Consider the following 16163-nt stretch of genomic DNA (forward strand, 5'->3'; position numbering starts at 1 on the left):
AAGGATCTGATTTAGTGCTGTTCAAGGGATTCTGTGTTCCGTTCTCGAATCCAAGATTCGCCACAACGGTTGGTGCTGGCGTGGAAGTTATGGTGGTGGTGGCCAAGAATGAGCTCCACTGTCCATCAGAGTCACCATCATCATCATTACCGAAGTCATCGTATGCGCAAGCTGTGACAGTAGATCCAGATAGCGTGACAGTCACGTCTGGCTCGTATATTGTAGTGTAGCGTGTCCCCGAAATAGTCGCTTCGAAATCATATGCATTTGAAGCATTGCCCGTGTAGATGGTCGTGGTGAAATTACTCCATGCTGTGACGGGACCTGTGGAGTTCGCATTGCAGACTGAGTCTTGCGTATATATCGTAGTTGTAAAATTTTCCCGCGTGGCTGCTGTTAACAAGAATATCGTGTCCGATGAGGCTGCTGCGTTGGTTTCGGGAAGATACGTTGAAGTGGTGACAGGCGGTGAATTGTTAACCGTTTCGCACGTCGCGCTGATGTATTTGGTCGAGACCGAGTAGAGCGTCAAGGGCGCATCGGAGTCCATCGAAAAGGATGGTTGACCCGCTGAGGAAGCATTGCTGATCGGACATATCGCAGTCCAATATATCATCGATGTCGTGATGGAACCAGATATCTCAGAAGTCACGGTTGCTGATAGTGTGGCGATGGTGTTCCGTGTCGAGTACTGACTGGGTACCGTAAAGTTTGACGGACAAGCTAGAGCCGGCAAGTACGAAGTGACGGTCACTGTACTTGCACTTGCCTTAGCGCCGCCATCGGATTGATCTGACGGAGCACTCTTTAAAGGAAGGGGTGACTCAGTTGAGGCCGGCTCTGTGATTGTTATTGTGCTTGGCATCGGACACACGTCTGATGTACCACTCCCTTCGCAGGCCATGGTGAACACGTTCGATACATATAGAGTTGAGGTGCGCGAGCTGTAAACAGTCGAGGTATAGTCAGTCTGCCAAACAGTTGTGACATCACATACGCGTGTGTGCGTCGTAGATGCTGCCGAGGCTTGGTGAGTATTGCTATCATCTTGAACAAGTAAGTCGAAGAGCCTGAGGTGTACACAGCCCAGATTGACGTCCTACGGCTGCAGGTACTCGAATCGTTGTGTAGGGTATGCGATGTAGCGACTGATGATGACTGTGCACAATTGACACTGAAAAGACAGAAAAGTCCCAGAAGAGCACACACGCAAAATCGCATTGTTCAGAGACCAATGTACGACGTAAGATCAAAGAACGAGGATAGACAAGAGAAAAGCCAGATCTTTGAAGCTGGACGCTATGCTGGGCCCTACATTCCGAGGTCGACATCTTCAACGGTGCTGATATGAGCAAGGGCAATCACTACTCTCGTATCATTCGCATCGTTCCGGTGCGTCGGTGAATATTGTTCCAGTTGTCTGGAATCCATGATTCCTCTCGGATACCGATCTGCGCTTGGCAGAATGCAGCTGTTGCCCCTTCCTTGACGGATTATCGCCTGAGAACAAGATGGCAACTTCGAACCCATACTTATTGGATGTCATGAAAATCGCCTTGGATAACAGCTTGAAGGTTATCATGAGGAGGGAAGTATTGAGATGGTCCATGGTGTGTATAGACGATTAGCTTACTTGTTGGCTGCAGCGGTGTTGCTTGGCATTGACGAATTCTTGTACGTTGTTGGCATTCCTCAAGCATCCAGGTGATAAGCACAAGTTTAGACCGCCCAGGTTGCAGCGGAATTGTAGCGCGGCTCATGTTCATGGTGTTATGAGGTCGATTCATCGAGTCCTGGCATGCGCGGAACGGAACAAGTGGCTTCACGGCAGGTATTTCTTTTGTTCGGCCGGCTCCTCGAGGAATAGGTAGTAGCAGATAGTTCCTGATGCTCCAGACAAAGTGCCTACCATGCGATCATATTGTTGTGCGGAATAGACTTCCAGCGGGTGTTATTAGCACGCCAACGTGGCCTGTACTGCGATCGAAATTGGACTATGGGCACCCAGTCCCAGCACAGGGACATGACCAGGATTTGGAAGGACCATATTTAAGCATGCACAGCTAGTAGATGGAAAGAAAAGACAAACGCGGAGACGCTGAGGAGGGGCCTTGGTTTATATGTTTGAAGCTGAATTTCAGCCTCAAAGTGTTGTTTCGGCATCCATCGGCCCGCTGATCGGGAATGCAACGCGCGGTCTCACCGCCGTGGAATGTTACACGCACCTTCTGACCGATATTCTTCACATAAACCATAGCACTTGTAGACAGTCTGTTTAGCAAGATGCGGGATTCAATCGTACATTTGTTATGATCATATATACATCAGCAAATCCCATCGAACAACATACTGATTTTCCGTCATGAGTACATTACAGAACCTTGAAGCCAGAAGTGACTTGGATATCTCTGCTGCTGAATCCAGCTCTGACACCAAAGTTGCCAGAGGGAATGATCCATTGCTGCTGCACGGCATCCCAGAAACTCAAATCTCTTCTCATCAGAGGGAAAGTGACGGTTCTGGTTTGTCCAGCAGCAAGCGCGACCTTCTCGAATCCTCTCAGAACCTGGGTGGGAGTACGACCGAAAGAGGCGTCGACTGGCTGAGAGAGATAGAGCTGAGGAACCGCGTCACCAGCGAGGGAGCCGGTATTCTTGACCTTGACCGTGATCTCGTAGAGGGTGTCGTAGAGAGTGGGGTTACCACCGGGTACTGTGGCAGCAGCTGCGGGACGAGCAGTCAAGTTTGAGGGAGCGAGACGCTCGATCTTGACATCAGATAGAGAGAAGTCGGTGTAGGAAAGGCCATATCCGAATTCGTACTGCACAGAAAGGTTATAGTAGTCGTAGTGACGGTAGTCGATCAGGAGGCCCTCCTCAAAGTCTGCTTGCCATGCGTTGGGGTCCTCAGTGAGCTTCAGCTCGGTAGAGTTGGTGATGCGAGCGAAAGCATAGTCGGACTCGTTGTAAGCAATGGTGTAAGGAAGCTTGGCACTGGGGTTAACATCGCCGTACAGGACGTCGACCAAGCTGTTTCCTGACTGCTCTCCCTGGAAGTGTGCTACGAGGATAGCAGTGACGTTGGGGTGATCAGCCCAAGGCATGACAATGGGACCTGAAGTGTGGGTCACGACGATGGTGTTGTTGCACCAGCCAGCTACTGCTTCAACCACTGCTGTGCCATTCCAGTCAGGAAGCAGATTTACCTTGTCGTAGCCCTCGGCAGCCCATGTCTTGATTGTGACGATGCAAGTGTCAGGATAAGGATAGATTGCGCCAAAAGCGGCTCCTGGAGTAGAGTCTGTCAAGAGAGTGTTGTTCAAGTTCCACTGCAAGAGGGTACCATCTTGCTTGGTGCGAGCCTTCAGAGCGTCCAGAGGGGTCGAGAGATAAGTAAGACGACCAGTGCCAGAACCGCCACCGACAGCAAGATGACCATATTCAAAGTCACCATTGCTAGTCAGAGACAGAGAGTACAGACCATTCTCAGGATCAGCGGCATCATTGCCGAACACAGCGATGTTCTTGGGCTTGTTGAGAGGCAAAGCGTTGTTAGAGTTCTTGAGAAGAACAGTACCTGCGGATCCGAGTTTTCTGATCAGATCAGCGTGGTTACTGCGGACGTCGACATTTGCCTCGCCGTATTGGAAAGTATCAAGGTAAGGCTGGATACCAAGAATATTGATGGGACCGCTGGTAGGGTCGATTAGAGGATAATCCTGATCCTGTCCAAGGAAGAAGTAAGGTGTCATAATTCTGTGAGCAGCATCATCAATTCTGGACTCTGGCACGGTCCCGTTGTTCACAGCGTTGGTGAGGTTCTGGCCCCAGTAGGAAGTTCCAGCTTTGAAAAACGTGATAGTGCCGGGCATGTCCATATCCATACCAGCTTCAGCGTTAGCCACACCTCCATGTGTAGCTCCCCAATCACTCATAACATAGCCCTGGAAGCCAAGCTCTTCCTTGAGTAGTCCATTGATAGCCTTGCTGTTCTGGCAAGCGTAAGAGCCGTTGAGTCTGTTGTACGAACACTGCACGATCATTAGCGTGTCAGTCAGTGTCCAGATCGAATGAATGACTCACCATCATAGAAGCAACACCAGCCTTGACTGCGTCGGCGAATGGCCACATGTAGAGCTCGTGCATAGTTCTATCGTCAATGTTTGCCGAAACAGCCTCGATCGTCTTGTTCGTGGGTGAAAGACCGGGATTTCTCTGCGTCTCCTGTTCGTTTCCAATCCAGTGCTTTGCACAAGCTTGGACACCAGACTCTTGCATAGCCTCGATGGTCTCCTTCATGGCGATACCAGTAAGGTATGGGTCAGGAGAGAATCCTTCCCATCCGCGACCAGCATCAGCTGATCTTCCAAGAGGACCCGCCTGAGAATTGATCAGTATGATGTTGTGATATAGCAGGAGGGCAAGAAAAAGTTTGCTTACCACTGGTCCCAAAGCTACATGGGCACCTTTGCCTCTGAACTCTGCTCCAAGATACTCGCCTCTCTGACGAATCAAATCACGATCCCACGATGAAGCAGCAGCGATACCTGCAGGGAACACCGATGCGTATGTGGCTTGTCTGATCGATAGAGGACCATCCTGCAGACAAAGACCAGGGAATCCAACGCGAGTAATGGGAGCAATGTTGCCTGTCTTGTATAAGCGTAGTAAATAAATTGTATGGATGGGGACTCACCAATGCAAGGGCCTTTCGGCTCGCCCGTGAGCACAGCGACCTTTTCTTCCAAGGTCAACTGAGCGACCCAGTCTTTTGCTTTCTGAAGCGCATCTTCCCAACCAATGCCAGTTGTGTTTGCTGGATGGGGTTAGCATGATAACACTAAAGCGGGTTTAATTCGCATACGGCTTGGGAAGACACCGGGACTGCTGGTGTAGAGAGAGTGATCCCAAGAAGAGGAAGAATTTTGGAAAGATGAGTTCTGAGCAGAGATGCCCTGTCCAAGCAGGACAAGGGCTGCAACACTGGATTTCAGATTGTACATCTTCTAGGTGAAGCCTGTTGGTTCAGCTATCTATTGACTGGGATCTAGCATGCCTTTTATAAGGGCGACCACCACCTACCTCAGCCACTATTAGGGCATAGTAGAGGTTGGGTAGTGGGGTACCTACTATTGCAAGATACTCTCGAGGCTTGAACCTAGACAGTAGTTCACATGGCTTTTCATCAGCGAGTCAGTAAGATCAATCACGGTCGAACCAAGAATTGTATGGTCACGGCAATCCGGTCCTGCTTTCCATGCCGAAGATCGGAAGACATTCACCGCATCAGGATGGCACGGTCCCGGTCTCCAGACATTAATGATGGCCCTAATACCCCACGGGCCTCCATTGCGGGGTCACGTAGCATGTGGACCCCTGCAAGTAAGCGCGACCAAGATGTTGGATGTAATCTTGGCTACGGAACTGGCACAACGAAGCGAGCCATGTGGAGGCACCTGGTGCATCGATCGCTGTCGTATGCGGTGCGGACGTTGTCTGGAAGGCGGTGGCTTGGGAATGGTCTGCTTGGCATTGTCGGAGGTGTCGTAGGTGGAGGTGGGCGGCTCCGAAAATGTCAAACCGTACCTAGCTTTCGCGGAGAGAGTTGAGCCTTAAGAACTTGAGATAGAACTTTGCTGTTCCCTCGCAGTCTTCTTCCTCGCATTCGAAAGAACGTCGTACGCTTCTGTGGAGGTGAAAACTACGAGCGGAGAAGCAAAGATGGAGGTGTAGAGAACGTGAGTCTCCAGACTTGGCACGTCGATCGGGATTTCACAGCACTTTCGGTCGCGTCCTCATACGGCAATTCCGCCCTCTGATTCACGCTCCCCACTCGCAATCCCTCGGTTGATGATGCGGCGAAGTCCCGGGTCATCTCTTCGGATGCTTTTCTTCCCGATCAAGACTGTCATCGTGCCTTGAATCTGCTCTTCTTCTGATCTTCCCCTCACGCTACGACGCAAGCATGGGGCACGAGCACGGCACCAGTCATGGCAGTTCCGCTGTCAAGGCAGAGGGCCTCGTCAAGGTGGATCGTAGCTCGTCCGGTGCGGCCGACGTTGTTGAAGAGTTGTGGACAGGTCTTGGACTTCCACCAGAGGCCTTGTCGTGTCTTCATCTCGAGGGCGACAGCGAACCTGCCCTGCCGTCATCTTTTCGAATCGGACTTCTTGCCCAAAGCTCAATCGCCTTGTCTGCTCTTGCTGCTGCTCAGCTTCATGCATTGCGGAATCAAGTCGAAGTTCCATCAGTCCAAGTCCCTCTACAGCATGCGATCATCGAGTTCAAATCCGAAAGATTGTACACCATTGACAAACAGCCACGTCCTGCACCGCAGAATCCGATAGGAGGGCTTCACCAAACTGCTGACGGTCACATTCGTGTCCACGACTCTTTCCCGAATCATTCTAATGGCATGCTGAAATTGGTTGGGCTGCCCTTGGGATCGACTCGGGAACAACTGGCCGAAGCGATTGCCAAATGGCGGAGTGCTGAGCTGGAGGACACCGCGACCGTCAAAGGCAATCTTGCGGCATATGCTCTTCGGTCATACAGTCAGTGGGACGCCTTACCACAATCACAAGCGATTCCAGACTCCCCGATACTGCTTCAACCCTTAACCTCTGACAGTAGTCCAGGCTTTCTAGGACGGGGAACTAAAGGATCAACCAAGTGTTTGAAAGGCCTTCGTGTGTTAGAGATGAGTCGCGTGATCGCAGCTCCTCTGTGCGGCAAGACGCTCGCCGCTCACGGCGCAGATGTGATCTGGATCACGTCTCCGAACCTGCCGAATTTGCCTGACATTGACCGCGAATTCAGTCGTGGCAAGCGGACACTCCAGCTCGACATTCACGAACATGCTGACAAGGCCCAACTCATGGAGCTCATAGAACACTGTGACGTTTTTGTTCAAGGCTTTCGACCGGGCAGCCTCGCGAGATATGGTCTATCTCCTGAAGAACTCGTCAAGATCAATCCGGCTATTGTGATCGCTAATATGTCAGCCTTTGGACCAGCTGGGCCTTGGACAAATCAACGTGGGTTCGACTCACTGGTACAGACCTGCTCAGGCATGAATGTATCAGAAGCTGAGCACGCAGATCAAGGTGAGCCGGCCCGTCCAATGCCATGTCAGGCTCTTGATCACGCAAGCGGTTACCTGCTTGCAACTGGAGTCATCGCAGCACTGTACCACCGTGCGATTCAAGGTGGAGCATGGCAAGTAGACGTCTCTCTGGCTGGCACGATGAAGTATCTGCGTAGTCTTGGACAGTACCCCGGAACCAGCGGCTTCCAATGTGACGACTACAAGCAGCAAGCCCATATACCTGCCGAGTATCTCGAGACCAGAGACACCGGCTTTGGACGCATGACTGCAGTCAAACATAGTGCCAATATCAGTGGATGTGAGGTTGGTTGGGATATCATGCCAAAGCCCTTGGGTTCAGATTCGGCAGAATGGCTATGAAGAAGCGTATATGGATGATACACCTTCAGGATCCGTGTTTTGGCAGAGGAAACTCCATCTTATACGGCTCTTCTTCGCCGTGGTCGATCGCTTCAGCACACAAGCTGGGTTGTTTCTGTATCGCTTCTCTCAGATGCCACCTGACCCGTGATACTCTGATCTGCAGAAGCTACGGATTCACAGTGTGCAACCCAATACTTGAGGTATCCATTCGTTGACATACTTAGATCCTCTCTCGACTCTGGGGGAAAGATTACCCAGAGCAGACATGCTCGATACAACGAAGATCTCAAGCTCTAGCGCTGCCAGCAACACGGCGTGTGATGTTGTTCTCGCCCTGAAATTCTCAGACTTGATTGTATTGGCACCATGCCGAGCGATGTCACTAGTCGACCCCTCTTCAAGAAGATTACGAACCCAAGCCAACTACCCTTCCTTGACCATGCTTGGCTTCTTCGTTGGAGAAATGAACAGCGACAAAAGCACCGCAGCTCGCGACAAATGCGAAAACGGCAGGAACGAGTCCAAGATTGAAGTAGAAGGTCAAGTATTGAGAGAGGGCGCCGCAGATGACGACGATGAGTTTTTTGTTGGTGTGTGTGGCTTGTTTGGTAGGCATGGTGTTTTGGGGAATGGAGTGGGCTCAGCAGTAAAGGAAAGTTGTCTCTGTATATAGTGCTGACGGGAATAAGAATCGTTGTAGATCAATGATGATCAATATTTCCAATCAAAGCTACCAGGCAGTCGTCGCAAGCTCTTTCGGCCGTAAAGTTTGTATCTTGACTCCATCGTACCTTAGCAGTCTGTTGATGCGACAACAAGAATTATGCAATAGATCATACCATTAACATACTCGCCATGATTTCGTAGAATCATCCAAATACCTCCATCATAAAGTGATACTCTACAAACGTCCCATCCTCTCTTCCTCTCGCCGTCAACGCCCTACACCTATCCGCCAATTGATACCCCACAACCGGCGCACCGCAAAAGAACACACCGACCTTCATTCCATCTCCCAACTCTGCCATCTTCTTCCTATCCTCCTTGAACAACTCTTTCTTAGCGGCAAGCAACAAACACATATCCTCATAATGCTTGTCCATGATCATCTGCATATCCGGACGCCCGAAATGCGTAGGGTTGATGAGTCCGGTGATCGGACTCTCAGGGTGTTCAGCAGTGCGGTGTTTTTCTAGCAACCAGCGGAAGATGTGTATGGACAAATCTTTACGCTTCTGAGTCACGTGGGTGGTGATGCGGAAATCGACGTTGCTGTGGTGAGGGGCTGAAGAGGAAGAGGAAGTGGTGGTGATGTAGTTGAGCAAGTCCGAGAACCAGAGGAGGTTGTTGCGGTCGTGGACCATCCAGTGGAAGTCGACGCGTTTGTAGGTGCTGAGATCGTATCGCGAGAGATCTGTTGATGTATCTCGCTCTTGGTGTGCATCGTCCTCCCGCTTCAGCTTTGGAGTAAGGGTTTCGGAGGTGGTTGGAGTGCTTGTTTCTGTCTTTTCGCTGTCGCTTGCTACGTCGGTGGTTTGACGGCTTAGTTGCTGCGATGCGCGGCGTGAATCTGCAGCTTTTTGGTACGGGGAGGGACGCCATTTTTGGGTTCCTATGCGTTGCTCTTCTTTGACTTGCAGATCGGTGAGGATACCTGAGAACGGTGTGACGCCAATACCAGCACCGACAATGATCGTTTGTTCAAAGTCGTAGAAGCGCTGGGCAGGAGCGCCGTAAGGTCCGTCGATGCCGATCTTGATTTTCGTAGCTTCTTGAGAAGATCCTAATCTGCGGAGTCTTCCAGTCCAGTTGCCATCTGTTTTGATGTGTAATTGCAACTCATTGCCAATACATGTGGATATCGTGAAGGGATGCCATTGCCAGCGACTCAACTCTGGTACTTGCAGTAAAACGTACTGACCAGCTCTGTAGTCGAAATTGCGAGAGGCAGGCATCATGACAGTAATACAGACTGTTTCCTTGTCCAGAACCTCCACATATGCCGACAGAGGCGAAAAACCATTGCAAGTCCTAACGGTGCGCTCGATCAGAACCAGAAGAACAGGGAAAGCCAGAAAATATCCCATCATAGGCCACTGCAGGTAACCCATTGTTCCATGAGCCATGAGCAAAGCAAAGATAGGGAACATCAACAGATGGCCAAGCTGGAAGACCTCGTACGATCTGCGACGGACCCAAGGTAGACTTGTTCCACCGATGACCCAGAACATGCCAAAGATGACAAGACCCGTCCATCCTGGTAATGACCTGATCCAATGGACGTAAGGTCTGGGCACCGCATCCGGTCCAAGTAATGCGGCAACCTCATCTTGTTGAGCGGGTCGACTTGCATATAGCATACTTCCGGTCAAGTGACCAACAGCATGCAGAGAAGCAAACATAAGCGCAACGATACTCATCTTGATATGAAACTCTTGCGAAAGGTCCCAATTGACGAATCGAGAGATCCAGTAGAAACGTCTTAGAGCAGTACTCAACCAGCGACACATGGACAACACCAGGAAAAACATGGTCGGATAGAGTACTCCAGCAGACGTCTTGGCCAACACCACACCCCAGCCAAAAGTCTCTCTGTAAGGTGAGGTGGTGAGATACTTGACTAGTTGCCAAATACCGAAGGCCAGTTGCAAAGACACAACTAGAGCGAGAAATCCGTATTCTGGTCCATGGACCTCCCAGTATGCGCGGAGACGCCTTGCATAAGACATTTTCTTGACGAAATTCGCTTGCTCGTCTTCTTCTTTCTTCTCTTGTTCCATTGAAGGAATCTGCCATGACTTGACGATTTCCTCAAAGTCGGCAAGGTGGACATGGTCTTCGTTAGTGCCCATGAACCCTCGGAGAAATTGATGTCGTTTTTCTGCGCGGTCCTCATGATGGAGATTGTGTTCTGCCGGTTCAGGTGCTTTGGTGACGGTGTCAGATACGATACAAGAGTCACGAGTGAAAATTGGTCTGTACCTATCTCCCTGGACACTTCATCAAGTTTGGCCTCGACTTCGCGGTATTCGATAAGTCCATCGTTGTCAGAGTCCAGCTCTTTCATGAATTGCTTGATCTCTTCATCTGTCAAGTATTTGACCTTTGAGTCCATGGCGTATGCACAGCACAAGCTGATTTTAAGCTTCTAGTGTGTGTGTAGTTGGAGGGCGTATGATAGTGTGATGATGCTGCAGCGAGATGTCGTTCCAAGTGCATATAAGATCACCTACTGAAAAAGCACAAGGGCAGGGACCATCATATGTTCCACCACGTAAGCTTCCAAGAAGTATTCTCAAAGACCCAAGACCACAGCAGTCGCACTGTTCAGACTCAGTCTTGCTGTCAAGCAGAGATAACGTAGGCCAAGTGTCTTGCCATAAGGCTGGGCAACCACGTTCATCATCCTAGAACCTTACCGACGCCATGTCTAGGCATTGCACGCAAAATTACAGCGATAACAGTATCGAACACCATCAGAGTTTGACAACTTGCTCACTGATCTGAGAGTCTGGAGGGGAAGATAAAGTATAGGATATGCAGTCGTCTGGATCGTAACGTCAAAGATGTATGCTTTGCTTGGCGTCGTCATACCACCACTCCCGCGACACTCCGGGTCTTGGACGCGCGGAGCGACAAGAACTTGCCAATCACTTGCGATATTGTCCTTGCATTCCGCTGATAAGGTACCGCCAAGTCGGCGGAGCGTTCAGTCAATAAGAACAAAGTCCCGATTCCCACGCTGTTCCAGTTCAATGTCCAGCGCTGGCAACCCATACGGTCCCTTGAGTTCCTCTCCAGTACCCCAAGTCCACCTTGGAATCGTGGCGCTCTCGCATAGCTGAACAGTGTACTTGCTACCCATTTCCCAACTGCGAAACCGTAATCGAGCAGGCGCTTACCCAAAGACCACATATATGGTGGTCTTTCGTTTGTCACGTCTATGGCCAACTCGATGGCAGAATCGGTATCGACGATGCGAAGGTATGATTGCCAGTGTGTGGTGTCGAAGATTGCATCCGTGACGTTTAGCGTAACTGAGACAGAGGCTTAAGAGGTGATGAATAGCTCTGTCGGTGATTCGAAAGGACAAAGCAGGGCCCACCAAGCTGAAGCCATGATACATGGAGACACATATGCCGATATATCTGTGGTGGAGCTCCAACATAGATGAGAGTGACATGTGTTGAATAGTCCGATTGTTTTTCTATGATGTACGTCAAGTGCAAATATCGACTGGACAGTGAGTGCAGGTGGAGACACCATGGTATACGGCGCAGCAGCCCTGATCTTAGTCGTACGAACACGTTCAATGTATCCTCGAATGATATGTCACGACCAAGAACCAACATGCAAGAATCAAAGTGGGGGGCTGGCTCGCGTTATAACGTATTCCTGGGTAAGAGAATCCTTCGAGATCTTGATACTGCTGCTCGAAAGCGCCGCTGATATGTACGCTGAGATCCTCGAAGTCAAGAGCCGCACCGGGAGGCTGCTGCGACGTCTGAGGGAGTTGCTCATTGGCGGCAAGTGACATGCCGTTGACAGAACTTCGTCTGGGACTCCTTTCAGGATAAATGTTGAGATTGATTGACTAATCTCGAGCAAGAAGGAGAGTAAAGAGGACCGGGTCACTGCTGCTGGCTTCTGTCATCTACTCTACATGTGTATAGCTCGTCAGCCTACCGGATCACTGCGTTCCATGGATAGGTAACGACAATGGATTTGACACCGCCAAATGCTGCCATGCTTGCTCCAGTATCAACTTTTTTTCCTCTTTTGTTTGATCGTACAAACGAGGGGCTGCACAAGATGTCGAAACTTATGAATGCTTCACTATCTCACAGATCTCGTGTAAACCTCAAGACTAGATGACTCCTCCTATTGGCCCCTGATTGTCGACGCTGTAGCCCAATCTGAACGTGTCACGTTTACTGCTTCCTCGTTGGTGCCCAACTTGGAACTTTTCTCCATGTTTAGTAGCCGAAGTTTCACGCGCCTTGATCTCACTCCCCGGCCTTGATCCAGCAGTCGCCAGGAGCGCCGCGTACTGAGCATTTCTGTCGTTCATGTAGACCAAAAAAGTATGTCAGAGTGTCTCGATTGGTTCGATAGACGAGGGAGTTCGTGCAGGGTAAGCGGGGTAACTCTACAGTATATAATGCGCCCACACCCGCTCACCCACAGCGCTGTTATAGCCTTCAGCTCGACTGCAGCATATTCGTCAGAGTACAGCAGCTTCGCTATCAAACACAACACTCTAGTAGAGGTACATAAGGCTGCGAATGGTTGGCAGGATCCCGCAATGCCTCAAGGAAGACCGAATGAGCTTTCTCGTCTCCAAGGACAGATATCTGATGTCACAGCCGTCCTGTCCCTGATCATGAAGACGACTTCAGGTCTGCAGGAACAGGATGGTCGAACATGTCAATCCGAGCGAGCTTTCCCTGAGAACCCCGAAGCTAATCACGACACGGAGACCGAACATCTGGACGAAGACGATTTCGACGATTTGATCGTTGTCAAAGATGCAAAAGACGATGCTATCAAGCGGAAGACCTTGGATCGTCTGGCTGAAATCATGGCTAGGACCAAAACCGCTAGAAATAATCGGATGTCGAGGAAGAGAAATGCCGATGCCAAACATGTCACCAGCGTCATTCTGGTTGAGGATTTGAAGGATTCGAAGGATAAATCTGCAACCTTCATATTCAGCAAGAACGGGGGATTTGATGCTGTTGATGAGAGTTTCCTGAAACGACTAGAAGCCTTGCTTCAAAACATCGCATCCAATGGTAACTTGGAGTTTTACCTTCTGTCACTTTATGATTGCGTTGCTAATGTCTCACGCTCTGGGCAGTAAGCTGCGCGAAAGATTCACCAACGAAGAATTCGGACCAGATATTCAACATGATATTTGATCATCAACAGTCACGCGTGCGATATCACTCCGATATCCTTTTTGAAGTCATGGCAAAAGCCAAGGAGATTGTTATGTCGCCCAGAAGCCAAGATTTCCGGGACGAACCTTGCCAAATTGGACTCCGAGACTGGGAAGACAACCAAGGAGTTTGTTATGAGTTTCCATCCAGTGGGGTCGGGAGGAGTCACGCCTCCAGAGAAGCTGTGGACTGTCTGTCTGTCCAAGAGGAAGAAACATCTGTCCAGGAGATTTACAGCGGAATCCATTATCTGTTCACAAAAAGCGATCATCGAGTCTCTCGTACATCTCTGAGGAGTATTTTGGAGGGAGTCTACCGTATTCTACGACACCCACGACAGCGACCTGCACTCAAAGGCCTCCTCAGACAAACTTTCCGCCACCATCAGAAAGAATTCAAGCGAGCCTGGTCTTCTTTGCTGTATCTGGCTCGGATCTACTTCGCAGCCGTCATCCTTCTACAGTTCGCGACAGAGTTAGATTTCAAGTTCATCAAATTGAATCAATTCAAGGAGCCGTTGCCGGCATGCCTAAGGTATCACACGAGAGAAGCCTCAATGGAGTCATGGCATCCCTAGGATTTTCTCCTCTCCCCAGAAGTTGGAAAGACTTCTTTCTGCACTCGGAAAAGGCCGATCAATTCGCTCGAATCGCGCGAGCATCCAAGACAGTCCATGCGGAAGTCCAACTGACTCTATATGCAGAGAATACTCTGCGGACCGGTGACAAACTCACTGACAGACTATATCGCTATATCGGGTGTAGCAAGAAGTGCTGTTTCTTTTGTGAACTCTTTTGCAAAAGTCATGGCTCTTTCCAGATACGTGGGACTCACAAGACTCTTTTCCCAATGTGGACGTTGCCTCGGATACTCCCTCAGCAGTCGCTTCAAGTACTGCGCGACTTCTCAAAGCTCCTCAAGGATCTTCTGTCCCGTATTATCACTAGTCCGCGTGCTCCAACTCAATGTGACCTCCAACAGCAATCATCAGCAGCCTTGTCGACATTGGGTACAGTGCAGAGAGAAGTGGCAACGTTCTCTAGCAGACCGCAAACTGTGAAGTGCGTTCGTTTCCAACAACGGCTTCGTCTTTTTTGCTGACAGCTTGTAGCAAAATGATGCTCGGTGCTGGCGGAGTCATCGCCACAGAACACCAGCTGATAGTTGTACCTTGCTTGGAAGCTCCTGGCTATGCAACTTTGCTTGGTGGACCCAAAAAACGAGAAGTGACATTTTTGCCTATAGAAGAGGCCGAACTGATCAAAATCAATCACGAGAGAAGCATGTCTATGCTAGAGCAGACCTATGACATGCCACCCATCACAAGCGTGGATCAAAAACGTTGCCGACACTGTAGCAACATTGCGGCGCACAGATGCTCGGCTTGTCGATCATGGTATTGCTCCAAAGTCTGTCAGAAGCAGCACTGGCCGCAACATGTCTTTGTGTGCAGGGCTCTGGCACGACCCAACGATTCGGATTTTCTCAGACTGATGGTCATGAGGAATTCCAAGAATATCGTTTCAACAGATGGAGAACGTCTGCACAACGCCATACGCGATGTGCTTTCCGACGACCACATCTGCAGTACCTTTGGTTTCAATTACTGCAGCGATGCGCTAGAGGTGATCAATCTTATCTGTATCTACGCCGCCGTCTTCACCAAAGTACGCTATGTAGTTCGAGTGTTGCAGCTGCACCTGCAGAAGGGCAGTCTGAGCAAATTTCTTGTACAGTACTGTGAACGTGAACGGCATGACATCCAAATCAGCGGAACTACCGAGTACGCTTACATCACCTGGTTTCTAGAGCATTGGGATCCGGAAGTGCGTGTCATCCCAAACATACTCAAAACCACTTACGATATTTGGGATGTCGCAGCGGCAAGTGCAGTCAAGACTCTTGGATTGGCAGACTGGTTCGGAAACAGGCTACACCTTGATACATCTCAGACAGATGTTTTGGACCTTTATCTGAGCATTCAGCCGTCCATTGGTCTGATACCAGACAGCACTTCTTCATCTTGGATCAAATTTGGCTTCTGTTACTGCAAGTCGTTCTCACAACGAAAAGAACTCGCTCAGAAGTACTTGACCTTGGCGCTTTCCCAGGCTACTTTTGACGACATAGTTTCAGCGTACGAAGCGTCGTGTCTAGGAGACTTGATGCGTGCTCATAGTATCGACATCTCACATCTCGAGAACCAGGGCGTTCGGCTCTACAGGCCACCACCACGCGAGTACAGCATCTACCGGCTCATGATTGAAGTCGAGCACGCACTGTCGGGTAGATTCTGTAGCTGCTTTCGCCTACGTGAGGGTCGGGATTGCCACGCATATTACGAAACCCACATTGATCTCGAGTCCGCTGTGACCTTTGGATTCCACCAGGCGAACAGCTGGGAGAGGTGGCAACTTCTGAATTTCTATAAACACTTGTTTCAATCACCAAGCTTCAACGCCCAACTCATGGCGAAAGCTACGGAGGATCCGGATCTTGGAAGCTTGGAGGACTATTTCGATAGCGTTGTTCCCGACATGAGGATGAAATTATGGGACAAGCATCGAGCGAACATCTTGTTCCCGAGATTGAGAGATAGGCTGAGGGGCTGGGACCGAGATGGTCGACCCATTATGCATCACCATCTTGTCTGTCGTTGCAAAGAACACGATGTGTTGGAACCTCCCGGTATCGTTCATTCGCTACTGTAGAAAATCCAGCCACTTTGCGTGCCTTTTCTTGCGCTTAGGC

General features: G+C 50.1%; 4 protein-coding genes across 4 annotated transcripts; 2 read left to right on the top strand and 2 right to left on the bottom strand.

Moving 5' to 3' along the window:
* Window positions 1-2371: 2371 nt before the first annotated feature.
* Window positions 2372-5002, bottom strand: M436DRAFT_54810 (putative beta-glucosidase; the record flags this gene model as incomplete). Its single annotated transcript, XM_013568611.1, has 5 exons — window positions 2372-4030; window positions 4083-4379; window positions 4440-4648; window positions 4696-4815; window positions 4864-5002. The coding sequence occupies 5 exons, from the start codon at window positions 5000-5002 to the stop codon at window positions 2372-2374; spliced, it is 2424 nt and encodes an 807-aa protein (XP_013424065.1).
* A 962-nt stretch (window positions 5003-5964) lies between these two features.
* Window positions 5965-7467, top strand: M436DRAFT_75779 (CoA-transferase family III; the record flags this gene model as incomplete). The annotated part of the gene is made up of 1 exon (XM_013568781.1): window positions 5965-7467. The coding sequence occupies one exon, from the start codon at window positions 5965-5967 to the stop codon at window positions 7465-7467; it is 1503 nt and encodes a 500-aa protein (XP_013424235.1).
* An 872-nt stretch (window positions 7468-8339) lies between these two features.
* M436DRAFT_54535 (uncharacterized protein) lies at window positions 8340-10585 on the bottom strand (the record flags this gene model as incomplete). The annotated part of the gene is made up of 2 exons (XM_013568581.1): window positions 8340-10396; window positions 10453-10585. 2 exons carry the CDS (start codon window positions 10583-10585, stop codon window positions 8340-8342), a joined length of 2190 nt encoding a protein of 729 aa, XP_013424035.1.
* Window positions 10586-12853: 2268 nt separating this feature from the next.
* M436DRAFT_75781 (uncharacterized protein) lies at window positions 12854-16123 on the top strand (the record flags this gene model as incomplete). The annotated part of the gene is made up of 9 exons (XM_013568782.1): window positions 12854-13312; window positions 13402-13946; window positions 14009-14473; window positions 14524-14999; window positions 15036-15053; window positions 15093-15147; window positions 15184-15774; window positions 15811-15937; window positions 15974-16123. 9 exons carry the CDS (start codon window positions 12854-12856, stop codon window positions 16121-16123), a joined length of 2886 nt encoding a protein of 961 aa, XP_013424236.1.
* Window positions 16124-16163: the final 40 nt, after the last annotated feature.

The sequence above is a fragment of the Aureobasidium namibiae genome, assembly GCF_000721765.1.
Source record: "Aureobasidium namibiae CBS 147.97 unplaced genomic scaffold scaffold_18, whole genome shotgun sequence".
NCBI lineage: Eukaryota > Fungi > Ascomycota > Dothideomycetes > Dothideales > Saccotheciaceae > Aureobasidium > Aureobasidium namibiae.